Source organism: Equus caballus, chromosome 1 (genome assembly GCF_041296265.1).
Source record: "Equus caballus isolate H_3958 breed thoroughbred chromosome 1, TB-T2T, whole genome shotgun sequence".
In the NCBI taxonomy this organism is placed as follows: domain Eukaryota; kingdom Metazoa; phylum Chordata; class Mammalia; order Perissodactyla; family Equidae; genus Equus; species Equus caballus.
In genome coordinates this window covers 21,925,738-21,942,905 of record NC_091684.1, presented here as the reverse complement: position 1 = coordinate 21,942,905, position 17,168 = coordinate 21,925,738, and the positions used below count along the sequence as shown (strand labels likewise).

General features: G+C 49.2%; 1 protein-coding gene across 1 annotated transcript in view; it reads left to right on the top strand.

Moving 5' to 3' along the window:
• The first annotated feature begins 464 nt into the window (after positions 1 to 464).
• MXI1 (MAX interactor 1, dimerization protein) overlaps positions 465 to 17,168 on the top strand; it is an 82,504-nt gene continuing 65,800 nt past the window's right edge. Inside the window, exon 1 of the mRNA XM_023639613.2 lies at positions 465 to 928. Coding sequence (XP_023495381.1) covers positions 667 to 928 — 262 coding nt within the window. The 5' untranslated portion in view covers positions 465 to 666. The remainder of the gene's footprint in view (positions 929 to 17,168) is intronic.

Here is a 17,168-nt window from a genome sequence, read left to right as displayed (position 1 = left end):
TCTGGTGCCTCTGTGTGTGTGTGTGTGCGTGTGTATAGGGGTGTGTGTATTGCGGGGAGGGAACTTGAGGTTACACGTGATTTTTGTTTTTTGGATTAGGCTTTTACTTTTTAAAAAAGTCATAGCAGCTACCATTTATTGGGGACCTACTGTGTGCCAGGCATTGTACTGACTGCTCTATGAGGAATTATTTTTAAGTAAAGAAAAAAATAGCTTAGTAGTTTGTTTTTATGCAGGTGCACTCAGAGGCATCGAGTACTTTTTCCATTATGCTTAAAATACAGCTCTCTCCACTGTGGTAAGATCTGGGGGGAGGCGGGGAAGGGTGCGGAGACTGGCAGGGGGCGGTCCCTACCTCGCTTGTCTCCACCTTTTATTTTGACCGCTCGGATGGCGACAGGCTCGCACTAGGACCCAGGCGTCAGAGCGCCTCCGTCTGTCCTGTAGGTTCATTCAATCTCCCATACACACAGACCCACTGCGAGACCGACACACACTCACACACACTCAAACACACAACCGCACGCAGCGAGGCTCGGGAAGTCAGGTCGCCTCCTCGCCTCGGCGCCTCCTCCGCTCCAGCCAGCCGGTCTCCCCCGGGGCCCTGAGCTCGGCCGGGCCGCGCAGCCCCATCAAAGGACGAGCTCCGCGGACCCCGGTCCCTCCATGGGCAAACGCGGGCGGCCGCGCAAGGAGGCGCGCTGCGAGGGCGCGGGGCAGGTCCCCGCCGCGCCCCCGGCCGTGGCCGCGCCCCAGCCCCCGGCCCAGGCCGAGGAGCCCGCGGGGGCCAAGCTCAGGTGCCCCTTCTCGGACATTTTCAACACCAGCGAGAACTCGATGGAGAAGCACATCAACACTTTTCTGCAGAACGTGCAGATTCTGCTCGAGGCCGCCAGCTACCTGGAGCAGATCGAGAAAGAAAACAAAAGTAAGTTTGGGGGCCCCTGCTCCTCCTCGGCGCCCGGCTCTTTCTTCCTCGCCCACTTGAGCGATCCCTGTCGCCTGCTCGGCCCGCGTCCCCCTCCCCCCAACGCACACATTCAGCCCTCGGCAGTAAAGCCGATGACACTGGAGAAAGGACACGCACGCACAAAGCTGCTAAAGATGTAACAAAGACGAGGGGGGGGGAGAAGGGAGCCTGTCGGTGCGTCCGTCTGTCTGTCTCCCGGAGGCTGGGAGGACCGCCCGGCCAAGGAGCGGGGGAGTGTTGTTGTTTGCTGACAACTGAGCCGAGAGCTCATCTCTTCGAGGTCGCCTTTCTTCCTTTTTTCTTCTTCTTTTTTTTTTTCCGGAGCCTTCTCGGGCAGACAAGTGTTGTTTTTCTGTCGCTCGTTCCTGGGTGGGGTGGGGATTAGAAGCCGAAAGTTGGACACCGTAGGCAGAGCTCAGCGGTTCCAGAAAGAAAACACACAGACACACACGACAACAATAACAACAACAACCACCAAACAGCTCTCCACGGCGTGGGCTCGGGCTGGCTCAGCTGTGTTTCCCTCTCCTGTCCACTTTGCTTTTTTCTCCCCTCTCGCAACAAGACTGGGCTCAGGCCATCGCGTCCACGAATTCAGTCCCCTCTGCGCCTCTGTTGCCTTGGGGTGCCACCGCTCCCCCCCCCCAACCCCAAGAAACAGGCTGGCAGGGCCAAGCAGCACCAGCAACTCGCCCCGGACCAGCCGTCTTGCGCCCGGGAAACTTGGCGAGGGGGACGCGGCTAGAAGGAAACTTTGGGATCTCGCAGGAAACAATAGTTGGGGAAGAAGGTGTGGGCTGTTGTGTGAGGTTTCTTTATTTTCCGGGAGAAGGCTCCCGAGCGAGCGCGCAAGGAAAGGAAGGCAGACGCCTTCCTGGTCGATTTCTATCGGCGCCCTCCCCCCCCCCCCCCCCCGCCGCCCCCTCAGGTGGAAAGTGATGCGTTGTGTGTCTGTGAGTGTTGCGGGGGGCGGTGGGTAGCGGCGCTGGGAGCCCCACCCCAGCCTGGCCTCCTTTTTGTGTTTGTTTCATTTTTGCCCCTGCCAGCTAGGTCCCCCAGTCCTCCCCAGGCAGTCGACTCAGCGCCCTAACCGGGGCACGCGTGGTGCGGTGTCTACAGCACGGTGCTCACAAATAATAGCAATAATAGCTGCGAGAAGGGGGAAGGGGCTGAGGCAGATAGACTAATAGACTGACAAAACCAGGCTGTTTAATCTGTCCGAACAAGTAGGAAGATCAATGAGACGAGAGAGAAAAAAGAAAATGGTCCGATTGCAACGTGTCAGATCTTGCAACCTCCTCTCCCCCAAAACACAACAACAACCCTCAGACACAAAAACACCTTAGCTGACCGACACCCCGGGCCTCCACGTTTAAAGTAACCGAGTGTTGGCAGCACAATCGTGCAGAAGCTGTAAGGGGAAAACAAGGATTTGTGTTGGGAGGTCGGTAGTGCGTTCTTTTCTTTCTCTTCTGTTTTCTCGGAGTGCCTGGATTGCGAGAAAGGCGCATCGCCGGCCGTGTAGCTGAATCAGTTTGCGATTATTCATGGGGGTGGGGGAGGGGGGAAGTGTGCATTCGTCTGGAGGGTAGTTTCGGAGAAGCCAGAGATGATGCGGAGCTGGGTGAAGACGTGGTTTTGTTTGGTGTGTTTGCTTTTGTTGGAGGGGGGAGGGGCGCAATTTCTGTAGCTACCCTCTGCCCGGGTCCCCGGTTCTCCGGAGTCTGTCCCGTGGTGCCGGGTCTGGAGAGGGGTGCCCCCAAAGAGGGCACCTTGGCAGTCTGTGGCAAACCTGGTTTGCCCCCCGATCCCAGCGAGGTATCCTAAGGAGGAGGCTGGAGCTTCCACCGCGTTCCGCGCCCCCCTTCGCACCCGCAGACAATCGGAGACCTCCCCCCGCCCCCGGCCGCCGCCACCTCCTTGTTTACCCCGTGCCGGGGCTCCGGCGTGGCCACCAGTCACGTAAGCAGAGGGCCGGGCGCGCCGGGCCGGGCTGCCCCGCACGGGGCGGGCCAGCGGCGCCGAGCTGGGCTCCCGACGTTGAGGAAGCCAAGTGGCTTCCTCTCAGTCCCTCTCCCGAGGCGTCCGCGCTGCCCGCCCGCCAGCCCCCAAGAGGGGCTCGGGAACCTCAGCGCCCCAGTCAAAGTCAACTTCGTGTGCGTAATCAGCCCCTCGGCCCCGCTGCCCCCCCTCCTCCGGCCGGCTCCCCGCGGGAGTATTTTTAGCTCTCTTGCCTCTTTTCGCCGCCGCTGTTTGGCTCTGCATGACGTGATGCCAACGGCCCCCAGATTTCCCCGAGAGCGTGGGGCGCTGCGCCGTGCCCGGCTTGGCTGCGGGGACCTCGCTCTAGGGCCTCGCCCCCTCCCCAACTGCTCATCCAGGCGAGGTCACCTCCAGCACCCACGGGCGACCATCCACGGGGCCCTCTATTATCTCCCCTACAAACAGGGGCGGCCCACGGGGGCTACTGCATCTCCCCCGCTCTCGGCTCCCCTCCCCCCCGCCCGGTCTGAGGCTCCTGCTACGGAAAACGGCGGGCCCTACAGCTGCCTCATTTTATTGGGGGCGCTTCTTCGCGCTGGCGGCGCTCGCCGTTGTTTTCTGCTCGCTGCACACAATGCCCGCGCGTCACGGCGGTCCGCGTGTGCACAGCAATAACGCGAATCGGGGGGCGGGTCGTGCGTGCGCCGGGCTCGGGCACTGCGGGTCGCTCCGCGCGCGCGGGGCTTGTTTTGCTTCAGAGCCCCGCTTTCCGAAACGCTTACATCATTCAGTTGTTGGGGGGAGGGATGGGCATCGGGGCGTTCCGATAGGATTCCAGCATTTCCCAGGTCCCTGGTTTCGGGGAGAAAGCAAAGACTCTAGCTTTTTAATTATGATGATGATGGGGGGGCTCGAGTTTTGTTTCTTGGGCAAGTTTTTTGGGTTTTTTTGGGTTTTTTTAGGTCACTACTGCAAAGGGCATTGGTTGCCGGCTCAGGTGCACAACCTCCCAGCCTTCATTTCAGCCAGTTCCCCCGTAATCACTTGATCTCAGTTTCTCCGCCTCCTCCTCCTCCCCCTCCCAGCTAGAGACACATGGTTTCCACATGGAGACAAACTTCTTTCCTCTGACTGGACTTGACCTAGCTGCGTTGTCCAGCCAATCGGCAGCTTCCGCTTCCTCTGACGTCACGCGTTGCTGAGGCCGTAGACCCGGGGGTGGGGTTAGGAGGCAAGCCAGAAAATCTCTGGGAGCTGTAGTGCGACCAGCCGGTACAATCGTTTCTTAAAGGGATGCTCTTCTCCCCAGAGACGGGTGTAAAGCCTTCATTCTCCATTTCGGGTTCTGCGAGACCTTCCCGAAATGCACCGATAGACCCTGGTCACGAGTTCACGCTTCCGTTTTTACTGTTGTTTGCAAAGTACTTTCTTGGCAGGAGCTTGCCTTATTTTCCATTGTCGCCAGAACTGCTTTTCTTTGCCTCATTGAGGTTTCCTTACTAGGAGTGCTCACCAAGTTGTGGCCACAGTGCTGAATTATTCTCAGTAGATATGGTGGCTTTTCTTGGGGCTAGGGGGTTCAAATTAAGTTACGCAGGATTGACCGTCTGCTCTGTGCAAAGCAAGGATTCCCTAGGATAGGCAGGTATATTCTACTGAAGTTCCAACTGATGTGCTTCCCTAAGTCTCTCAAACTAACGGACTCCAGAAATGTGAATCCTGGAGACTGTGACCCTGTTGTCACAAATTCAGAAATTATATATAAATAACCTCTGGCATCATCACCTGTATCCATTTGGGGTCCCGTGGAGGGGTGGCAATTTAGGACTGATAATTAGAAAATATTTACTTTCTGTTTTGAAAGGTGAAAACAGAAAGGGAAAAAGAAAGAGATTCACAAAGGGGTGTTCTGTGCGTAAAAGCCGTTTGGCAGGCAGGTGGGAGCCATGGTAACAGGTAAGGTTTAGAGGACAGAAATGGCCTTCCCAGTGTCTGGGGAAAGAGGCATTGAGGGCAATACTTGAGATAGAGAAGAATGATTAAATGGGAGTAGAAGTCATGGGTTGCTCTCTGGAGTAGGTTATTTGTGTTGGAGGGTGAGGTGGTTTCCTAGGGGCATAGACAGGCCAAGTAGCAGCCTCTTCCTCCTGATGGAGGAAGCTGCTGCCCTGTGGTGTCATTTGGCCCCACCCTGCCTTCCTCACTTAATCTCCTCTGCTCCCATCCAGCAGGTCCACCAGCAAGCAGGCTTTACGGTCATGCCTCTGTGCTTGCCACAGACTCTTCCTTCTCTCTGGAATGCTCTCATTCTCTTACTCTCCTGGGGTTATCTGCATCTTACCCACCCTTCAAGACCTAGGTCAATTCCTACCTCCTCCGGGAAGCCTGCCCTGGCTTTTTCTTAAGTCAGGGTAGTTGACAGAATGAAAGCTGTACAGTCACCCAGAGCAGGGCCCAAATTCTTCCTTCGCTGCTTACTGGCTGTGTGACCTTGGGCACAAGTTACCTAACCTCTCTGAGGTTCCATTTCTTTTTTGTAAAATGGAGATAACAATAGCACCAGCCTCACATCATAGCTGACCAGCTAAATGAAGTGCTCCCTTTAGACATTTAAAGTACTTGGAATATAGTAGGTGCTTAATAGTCACTTCTCTGAGCTTTGACAATCGCTACCATGCAATTCTCTACTTGCTTCCTGTGCATTAGCTTTATCCTCACAAGGAGATGCTTAGCATCTTAAGGGAAAAGATCACCTACAGTATTTCAGTATATGTTACTGTTGCATTTAGCTTACCACATACATACACACATACATATACATACATACATACACCCATACATACATACACATACATACAGTAGACACTTAATATACATTCTTTGATTGGTTGGATTTGTCATTTACTGGCTATGGCACAGTGATCAAGTTCAAAGGCCAGGGGACACATGACAGACTTTCTGAAGATTTGAAGAAGAGTTGGAAACACTGATCTCTTCCCAGGAGGGAGGACGTCTCCCATAATCAACAAAGACTGTTCTTGGGCTGTAAAGACCAGGACCTGCAAGGAGATGGTAGGTCAGGACTGGAGAGCTGAAGCTGCCTACTGTCATCAGCTGTGACCCTGAAAACGAACCAATTATTGGCTTAGAAAGCAGAGGACTAGGGCAACTTATGCTAAAGTTGAGGGCTTTGATGGCAAAATGTTCAAGCAGGTCACGTTTCTCATAGTGGGCATCTTATGATTCATTCAGTCCACAAATATGTATTGAGCATCTACTACATGCAGTTGCTTTTTTCGGAAAACTCTGTGGGTTGATTTATGGTGGGAATGAGTAGGGTATTTGTTTTTGGTGAAGTTATGTAAAGAGCATTCTGAAATCAGGCTCTTATTTCCTCTGCATCCTAAATTATGTTAACCAGATTCAACCTTTTTTTCCAGTTTTAAATATGATATCTGGCCACTGGTAAATGCCAGAGGTAGAGTTTTGAGGATATTGTTGTGGCTCTCATGGTCCCAAAGCTCCCAGGGACTGGGTACCCTGTGGAGAGGACCCAGGGAAAGGGGGAAGTGCCTTGGGAAGTTGGAGAAGCTGCACTGAGCCATTCCTGGTTTGGGAGGAATAACGAGACTCCATCAGTTCCAAGGCAAAAACAACAGCTGCTCAACTACCTTCCCTCTCTGACCAAAACACTGTCCCACTGACACACCCAGAAATGGGGATTTTATCTGAGGATAGCTGGGCAAAAGTCTGGAGGTAAAACTGAAGGAAATTCAGAGGGTTCCAGCATGCAACAGCAGCAACTAATTCCATTGCATAGTATCAATACTGACCACCATTTATTGAGCACTGACTCTATACCAAGCATGGGGCTAAACATGCACTCCTCCAGTCTTCACAATGACCCTGTGATATGTGCAATTTTATTACACCCATTTTATGGAGAGGGAAACCGAGGAGAAGGGATGCTGGGTAACTTACCCAAAGGTCACACGTTTAGTAAGTGGCAGAGCTGAGTTTTGAACCTAGGCCTCTGATTCTAGAATGACCCTGTGGTCTTACCCTATAGTACATGTGTACAAATTTTATAGCCAAGGAATGAAGTCCAGAGAGGTGAAATGACTTGCTCAAGGTCACTCAGCAATCTGAAGCAGAGCTGGTGTTGGAAACACCCTGTTGACTGTCCAAGGTCTTCCTGCACACACCCTGCTTAGAAAAGGTTTAGAAGTGAGGCTAGAGACAGAATAGCCAACCAGAGAGGTTTTTTTGTTTTTCAGAGCTGTTCAACAATCCTGGCCCTAACTCAAGTTTAGGCTCCTAGGAAACACCAACCTCCTCCTGCTGCCTTTCCCGAGTCTGTCCTCTGGGCATAGTAGAGGACTTGGGGCTGTTGCTATGGTACTGGGGCCAACAGCAGGTTCATCAAAAGCTGGGTCTTTTGCCTTTTTTAAAAAAAGCCCGGCCATACAGAAAGGAATTGGCCACAAAGATTTGCATCAGTCATTGTGGCTTGTTCTGTTTTAGATCCCCCCTGCCTCTGCCCCACCCCCTCCTCCCTACCACCACTTTCTATAAATACAGTTAGATAAATATTGATTTAAACTGGGTTTCTTAGAGGAGACGCACATGTTGCCCTGGCCTGGTCTTCACTTAGATACCACCAGGATGCCAGGCCTGACACACCTAACCCCCAACAGCTCTGGCTTCCAAATGACCCGTTTTGGGGAGGTGAGTTGTGGTTTTGTGGCTTTTGAGTTGAAAGAGAGAGACAGAAAGAGAGAGAGAGAGAGAAGTGAAAAAGCAACAACCCAGCAAGAAATGGGAATCTTCTTGCAGAGTGAAGGAAGCAATTTTCAGCAGGCAGAAATGGGGGGAGGTTTATTGCAGTCTGCCCTTCTGAACCATTCTTTTCTCGTTCCCATTCTTCCTTCCACTCCATTTTGGGTTTTGTTTTTTAAAGGAGGCAGGTGGTAAGACAGAGCATCAGGGCCAGAAGGAGCCCCAGAGGTCACAGAGTATCCATCATCTTCATGATACAGATGGGGAGGCTAAGGCTCAGAGAGGGACTGTGGCTTGCCCAAGATGACACAGAAGAGGCAGAACCTGGTCCTTTTGGGCTGTGTTCCCTGCCGTCTGACATGAGAATGGGTTCCAGGCAGAGCCCCAAACTGGGCTTTTGTTTTACAGGTCAGGTGCTCATAAAGTCAGCAATTCTCAAACCTGGTTTACTGATCCTAGGGTGTGTCCGGTTATTGCAAAGATCATTGCAACATTCTCAATAGTCTTTCAAAATGAAGCTAATTTGAATTTGTCACGTAAAAAAATTATTTTCTTTTACATTTTTGGGGGGACTGGAAGGAGCCCAAAGGCCGTGACAGTGACAGGCTGGCTACCTAAGCCTTCACTGAGGAGGAGGAATTCAAGTCTTCCTGAAAGGGCCTCCTTCTGGGGGACCTCTGGGCTCACACTGGAGAGAGAGAGACAGAGAGACAGAAAGACAGAGAGCCTTCAGTTCCCCAGGGACAGACACCTGCTCTCTGGCTCTTCTGCTAAACTAAAGGGAAATAATTGTCTCTCAGATCATTGCCCCTGAGTGGCCTGGCTGGAGGTGTTAAAGCTGTCAACAGCTGACTTGATCTCTCTGACCCCAAATAATGGGCATTTGCCACCTCCTCCTGAGCTGGAGGCTCCTTTGCTTCCTCATCTTGGCAGAATGCTGTGCCGGGCCCCTTGCTTGTGAAAGATTTTGAAAGTTTAAGTGACCCTTGCTTTGAGCAATAAATCCCCAGGAAATATATGTAAATAGGATCCCTTTTAAAAAAATTTACAGAAACTCCGTTTAAAAGTCCTTTGCGGCAAATACTTTTTTATAAAATGTGGAATTATGTTGCATGCCAGGAATTCTCTCTAAATTTGTTCTGTGACTTTGCTCCCTCATCCATTCATTAAACTGGTTTTTAAGGAGCACATACTGCTTTATGTCAGGTACTGTGCGAGGCCCCGGAGCTGCCTGCAGGCCCTCATGGAGTGTATACTCTATTCCAGTGCTAGGTTTTAGAAATTCAGTGGTCTTAAAGTGAACCGCAGCAATGTGGGGTTGCATCTGACTTGGGCTTTGTGTCTTTGGTTCTAGCCATCATTACAGACAGAACAAAACTTTATCTTAGGCTTCCAAAAGGAATAGTAATCCTCCCCTCCCTGCACCCCCTCCACATCCCTTGCTTAAAATCCTTTGTGTTTTGTATGTGTCCTTGTAATTTTCACAGATCTAACCTTTTTTCCCCCTCCTGCTGAGGAAACCCAGGACCATAGCAGTAGCCTTGTAAATAAACACATTCCACTCTCGGTTCTTTACCAATTGGGGCATTTTGCACTTGGAGGATTGTCCATGCCAGTGTTCCTACCAAGCCCGCTCTCCCATACGATATGCCCTTGGCCACATACCTCTAATATCCAACTCCAGTGTCTGCTAAGGAAATTTAAACACAGCAAAATTAGAAAGATAAACACAGTGTCCTGAGGGAGAGGGAGATTGGGAAATTCAAACTAAAGCCAGTAAAAGAGGATTTGGATTCCCTACTATTTGAGATATTTTACTCTGTATCTTTATTGCCATTAGCAAGGATACTTGAATAAAGATGATTTGGGACTATTTTAATACTTTTGTATTAAAATGGAGGGCATGCCCAGGGCTGCTGTTTCTGACTATGGGTGGCAATGGGACCTCGTGTGGCTTTTATTTTTGTTGCTACAGGGGACCAGAACTACATTATGGCATCGTTGTGTTATCTCCCTCTTACGCGACCATCCCTACCATATTTATTGACTCCCAAGACTCTGAGCCTTGCCTACAACCTTGTTTCACTCTTTCCATCAGCTATAAAATTTAGCTTGATTCAACAAATAATTTCTTTCTTTTTTTTTTTAAAGATTTTATTTTTCCTTTTTATCCCCAAAGCCCCCCAGTACATAGCTGTATATATATATTTTTAGTTGTGGGGCCTTCTAGTTGTGGCATGTGAGATGCCGCCTCAGCGTGACCTGACAAGCGGTGCCATGTCTGCGCCCAAGGTCCAAACGGGCAAAACCCTGGGCTGAGGAAGCGGAGCCCACGAACTCAACCACTCGGCCACGGGGCTAGCCCTTCGATTCAACAAATAATTTCTAAAACCTGCCGGGAGCCAAGCACTGTGCTTGTTGCTTCCAAAGTGCATATGTATGTATGGTCTCCAGTTCCCGTTCTGTATTCCAGTGTAAGTCATAGACAAATAGAGACAATGAATAATTCTTGTCGGTCTTTTGGGAGTCTGATAACCTGTCCCCAAGGGGGCTGCTGATAAGTGCAATGTCTTCTCTATTTTCCAAAGGAGTAGTGATAATGGTCCCCTTTTACTGAGCAGTTACTATGTGCCAGCACAATGCTAATTCTTTATAGTAAATCCTCACAACCATCCAATAGAAGGGCACTAATATTATCCTCATTTTATAGATGAGGAAAGCCTTGGTCTTAGCAAGGCTGACTAACTTTCCCAAGGCCACATACTAACAAAGAATAGAACTGAGACTCAAACCCAGGTTTCCCTTTCTTCCTAGGAGACTTTAAGGCTCTGGGAGAAGCCTCAGGGAGCAGGAGGCAATGGAATCTGGAATGTTTGAAGTCCCGGCTGAGGGTCCCCTTGGGGATGCCTCCCAGGAGTGACTTCCTTTACTTCTCACTCATCACAGAGCAGAGAGAGGGCAACCAGAACCTTCCGGGGCTCTTTGGGTGTTGACACTGAAGCCACATAAGGCGCCTTTTCTGGAGGGCGATGGTTTAGGGTGTTGTTGTTTGCACGTGCAGTACCACCTTGCCCAGCACCCCCCGGAGAACTCACCCAACCAGTAGGGCTCCTGCGACTCTGACGCTAGGGTGTCGGGGGTGTGAATCCACACCCTATCAGGCTGTACTAGGTTTCCTGAAGGTGCCCGAGCTTGTAGGGCAACTGGTCTGGCTCATACTTGGAGCCAAGGGCTTTTGCCAGAGAAGCCAGAGGAGAGAGGCAAGTGTGAGCTGCAGAGATGAGCTTGAGGCCCTGGCTGCCACTGTGACAGTGTGGGCCAGCTGGTTTCGGTCAAACGGCATAGGTCCAACCTCTTCCTCTCCTCGATCGAGATCTAGGAAACAAGAGTGATCTGAAATAGAACCGGGTTCATGTCACTTACTTGTTTAAAGCCTTTCAATAGTTTCTTTCCTGTCTCACTTAGAATAAAATCCACATTCTTTTCATGGCCTTCACCCTGACCGTTTAGAGTGAGTATAGTCTGAAGATGGTCAGCCTTGGCATCCACTGGAAACTTGTCAGAAATGGGACTCCCAGGCCCCACCCCAGATCTGCTGAATCAGGTCCAATCATCTTTTACTCCAATTTCCAGGTGATCTGTGTGCTCATTAAAGGTTGAGAAGCTGGCGTAGACAGCCCTCATGATTTCCCTGATCCCTCCACCCACCTAAAGCTACCCTTCCCCATTTACCATTTATCCCTTCTCTTACTTATCACAATGTACAATGATTTTACTTGCTTATCATCAGTCTGTCAGGCTAGAATGCAAGCACCTTGAGGACAGGGACCATAACTAGTTTTGTTAATTATTCTATCTTCAGCATCTGGTTTAGTGCCCAGCACATAATAGATGCTTAAGGAATGTTTGTTGAATGAATGATGAGTTCTCTGCCCTTAACCTTCTGACCTAGTGTTTCTCAGCAAGGGAGCTACTGATGAGACAGTTCTTCTTGTGCAGGTTAGTCCGAATACTGAAGGATTTAACATTCTTGGTTCCCACTCACTAAATGCCATCAGAGCCCCCCAGTCATTGTGACACTCAAGACACTCCTACACATTTCCAAAACCTCCTAGGGGGTGGTATTACCTCTGATTGAGACCATTGCCCTAGCCAATTTTGTTTGACCTTGTCCTATTGAACATACCCTGATGTATGGTGTGGGGTCCAAGAGTTAGAAAATCCATGTTTGAATCTGTTCACTACCTATATGACCTTGGGCAATCACTTAACCTCTCTGGGCCTCGTCTGTGACACAGGGATCTCAGAGGTGTGCTGAGGATTAAATGAACTGACTGTACAGGCAGCAACGTGCAAAGAGTTGGCTCTCATTACTACATGGCAGCTAGTAGGCAAATAGAGGCATATTGTTCTAGGATCTCTGGAAAACCCCAGAATCCTAGAATCAGAATGCTGGAACTGGAAGAGATGGCGAGATCACCGATGTCTTTGGGCAGGCAAGGGCCTGGTATTTTTATTCTAAATAGTGTACCTGAGACTGAGAACTCAGCCACAAGGCAGCAGGGCTGGGAGTGTGCTTTAGTGTCCAGGGCCTGCCTGCACCTAAGAGTGACTTCCACAAGTTTCTGCTGCCTGGCAGAGAGGGGTGATGCCAAGGGGTGGGGGCAGGGCAACCCTAGGCAGGCTCCTGGTAGGGGAGGGAGGGTTACCCAGGGCTGTGGCAAGAATGTGGGGCATCCTTTTAACAGCAAGGGAAAGCCTCTGGCAATCTTTTTTTTTTCAAGGTTTTAAAATCCAGTTGCATCTGACATTGAAAGAACAAGTCATTGCATCCAAAACCTGACAAATGCAACAAAAAAAATTACAGTATATTCTTGCTTTTAAATATAGATGCAAGCATTCTACACAAAATATTAGCTCATGGAATGAGCAGTGTTTCAAAATAATAATGTACCACGGCTGACCAGGCTATATGCCAGAGATGGCTGAAAGTCACAAAATCTGCTGGCATAAGTGATTATAACCACAAATTAGAGGAGAATACTGTGCCACTTCAGCAATAAATGGTGAAATGTCATTGGAAGAAAGTATTTGGGAGGGCTTGCTAATGAACGAGAAGACTTCCATACAACACAGATTATTTACCTGCGGTGGTCTTTTAATTGAAGTTGTGCACTGAGGTTGTGCCTGTGGCTTGTGGTCATCACTAGCAGAGGAGTTGATTCTGAGGCCAACCTTTCCTTAGGGAAGAATGAACTTTGAACAGAAAACAAAGGCAGGCTTTGGATCTCTTTGGAATGTAACTTGATCTTGATATTTAAAGGATTGGGGCTCCACAGATTTAAAAGACCAGAAAACTTACTCCACTTCATTTATTTATTTATTTTTTAAAACACAAATCAACCAGAAAAAGAATGATGGAGATGGGTAGAGAGCACAAGAGGCTGTAGGCCTGAGTTCTAACCCTTGCTCCGTCAGTTTGACAGCTGTGTGGCCTTGGGTTAAGTTACTGTACCTCTCTGAGCCTCAGTTTTCTTATCTGAAAAATGGAGACTGGATTGAGGAATAAGCTTGAGGACATAAACTTCTATGAAATAAACCATGAAATGTTATTTGGGGGAACATTCACTTGACATGGCCCTGGCAAAATCCTCCTGATTACCTTATCGGTTGCATCCCCAAGTGGGGTGCTCCAGAGTAAGCAAACCTTCTTAGAGGTCCATATTAATTGAGTCCTGCAATGCAGATTTCTTCTTGGATCCAAGTTAATGCAAAAAAGAAGGAAAAGGACATTCAAGATGAACACATCCATTATACTCACCGAAATAGGCTGCTGTAATAAGGGCTATTTAATAAAATCTAAGAAGCCCTTTTCAAAGGGGGAAGAGAGAGGCTAGGATGGAAGTCAAGTGCAGCTGTTTGAACCTCTGCCAGTGGCCTGAGCTCACCAGAAAACTGAAGTTAAAAAACAACAAACTTCCAGATTCAGCGATCTCAGATTAACACTGCCTCCCCCTGCCGTTCCCTCCTACCCCCACGTTCTTTTTCCTCTTTCTCCCCATCTCAGGCACCTGGGTCGCTTGGTGCTTTTCCGTGTGGCTGGGATGTCAGCCCGGCAGCCCTGGCGACTGGAGCCCTGGGAGGCGGCAGCTACCTCTCGTGTTTAGCATTACGTCATCTTTTCTAGACCCAAATTTATCTCGGCTGCACACAGACCCGCAGCTCTGAGCTGCCACTGACTTGAGGAGAGCTTACGCATGAAGTTAGGCAAGGCTGACTCACTGGGCAGAGGGAAATATTTTCTGCAGCTCCTCACGTTTCTGGGCTCTGAGGGGAGAAACGAGGAGGATGCTGCTATTGTCATTTTGGGCTGGCGGATGCAAAGATGTGTAACTGTTATGATTCTGATGTAGGAGCTCAGAACTCACCCTACCCTGTCTCCAACCTTGATTATTTGAAAACCCCCATCCTTAAAGACAATTGCAGAAAACACTGCCCTGCACGGTAAGCACTTCGCAGTTTCAGGGAAGTTCTCTTAAGCACCAGGTGTCACTAACACAGTGACTTTGGACTTGTAACTTAACCTTATGGTCCCTTCCCTTCTTTCCGTCTCTCCTGTCTGCAGAAAAGATATAACACAGACCAGCCTCCTCCATTGTTCATGAATCTGCAATAAATCATTTGGAAATTTGCAGGGAGTAAACTGTGCAGGGAAAGGACCCCGAAGAATCAAGAGCTTTGCCTGCTTGCTCCAGAAGGCGATTATCCCCATTCTGGCTGTGTTATAAGCCTGAGGGACTCCGGGAGTTTTTTGATCTTCAAATGAGACTCCCCTGAGAGAGATACTTTAGAGAGAGGACAGAATCAGAGACTGTGGGTCAGATTCCAGGTTCTTTTGTTGGTAGACTTTGGAAGCCTTGCTTTTCCTCAGTTTCCCCATCTGCATTTCTAGTACAAAGTGGATTCATCCGAGCAAAAGAAAGGCCATGGCTGCCTCTGGGTTCCTCCAGACAGGGACTGGTGCTGAGGGATGGTTTGTGGGTAGCATCACTCCCAAGGCTAGAGCCCCAGACTTTGTGCTGTGGGCGCCCTTTGTGGCCAATGTCCATGCAAGAACTCCAAGAGTCAGCCAGAGCAAGGAGAACCTTCAATTGCTGTTAGAAAAGGCTGGCTCTTTCTGTACCTAAACCAGCCCTGTAACACTGCCCACTGTCCACCATTACTATCACCTCTCCTCTTCTTGAACATATGCAGGTGGCCTTTTGGTGACTCTTGCCCTACTTTCCATCTCCTCATCTCCCTCTTGGCCGTGGCTCTAAAAGAAGGGCTGGTTAATTCATCTGTAGGTCAACTGTAAAAGGCCAGGCATGTGCACCAAGCATCCTGCTTTCTCTTAATAACCTGCTAGGGCTTCTGATCTATGGATTTAAACTCATCTCGAACCCATGCGTATCTTCAGTTTGTACTTTTTTTCTTGAATGCATGTCACATGGTTTCCCTCCCATTGGGTAGACTTTTTTTTGTTATAAAACTACTTCTTTTAAGTTCCTGGGGTAGCCTTTAGCAATTTAGGATCTAAAGCTTTAAGGGATTCTGCAAGTGGCAGAAACTAACTTTCAACCTAATAATTTGTACCCTCAACTAACAGATGTTAGTTGGTATTTTCTTTTATATAATTCCATTTCCCCTACCCAATATGTCCCTTGTTGAGGGTGGAGGGTGGTTATTACCAACACCCAATGGGAAAGCCCAGATCTAAAACAACCTAGCCAACAGCTGAAAAAGCACAGTCCCTGTTTCAAAGCCTTTACAAAAAATTAATTCTCCTGTGGCTGTGAACACCTCTCATTTTGGGTCTCCCTGCATTTGATGGAACATCGGTTTGTTTCTTAAATGTGGTGCCAACTGTAATATTTAAAAGGGCTGGCAGAATTTTGCAGCTTTTGACCTCACTGGAAATCTTGTTCACTTTGAAAAAAAAAAAAACAAAAAGGGAGAGGGTGTTAAAATGCAGCATGAAGCCCATGACATTTTCGAAAATAAGATTTCTGCGCTGAGATGTTATTTTCTGCGGTAGCCACTGGAATGACCACAGAGAAGGGGAAATTCTCCCCTCACCAAGAGCTTCCTGTTATTTTGCATGTCCACCAGCAGGTTAAAATAATCAGGGTGGGAAAAAGTTATGGATGTTTATGCAATTCCAAGCTTGCTCCTAGAGCATTTAACAGTTTTGACCCTCTTGCCCTTCCTCTCTCTAGACCATTGATTCTCAGCTGGGGGTGATTTTTTGCCCCAGGAGACATTTGGCAATGTCTGGAGACATTCTGGGGTGTCACATCTGAAGGTTGGTGGTGTGCTACTGGCATCTAGTGGGTAGAGGCCAGGGCTGCTGCTGAACATCCTACGATGCACAGGTCATCCCTGTCACCCCCAAGAAGGAATTATTCACCCAAAATGTCAATAATGCTGAGGTTGAGAAACTCTGGTCTAGAGCTGAGGACTTGCTAGATTGAGGACTTTGAGAGTGGCGGTGAGGGTAGCTATTGGCAGTCTTTTAATGTGGTCCCTGCTCTCTTTAACTACTGCTTTCAGTTCCCTCTCTATGGAGGAGAACATGAGAGAAAACAATCCTCATAGCTTCCAGTTATTGAGTGTCATGTGCTAAGTGCTGGAATTATTTAATCATCACAATGAGCCCTACTGACTATACACTCCTGGAGAACCGGGTTCATGCCTGTTTCTCTCATTAGGTACACATTATGTGTAGTACGGTGTCTGGCACATGGCAGGCCCTCAATGTTTGGATAAATGGAGTAATTATATCTATTTTATACATCAGGAAAATGGGGCCTGAGAGCCCACACAGCTAGTGTAAGTAGCAGAGTCAGGATTTGAACTGAACCTTGTGTGACTCCAGCACCAAATCACTTACCCACTGAATTAGATCCTTAACTTGCAGCACCAGAAAGGGTTTCTACCCTCTAAAATCCTTAGTGAGGGGCTGAGGGAGGAGAAAGGAGTTTTAAAAAATAAGATTAAAAAAACCCTACTTCTGTGTGGAAACTGAGGTGGAAGAAGGGCCTTATGGAAAGCCCTCTCTGGCTCTGATGGGATCAGCCCTCGTGTTTGAACAGTGATTTCGGCTTTTCAAATGTTTCTATGTGTGCTGTCCGAGCAGCGCACTTTGCAGATGGGGAAACAGGCACAGAAGTTAGATAAGAAAGTAGTAGTAGATAGAGGAGTGGAACCTGGCACTTCGGATAAAGAATGCTGCAGCTCCTGGGACCCCGCCGGGGCTCGCTGAAAAAAGGGCTTCCCAGGAGAAGACTCACAGCTCCATCAACCCCTTCCCTCTCAGAAGCCAAGCCCAGATAACAACTTAGTCTTTCCACCCGGGAGAGGGAAGCCGAGCCGGACTACATCTCCCAGCGGCCAT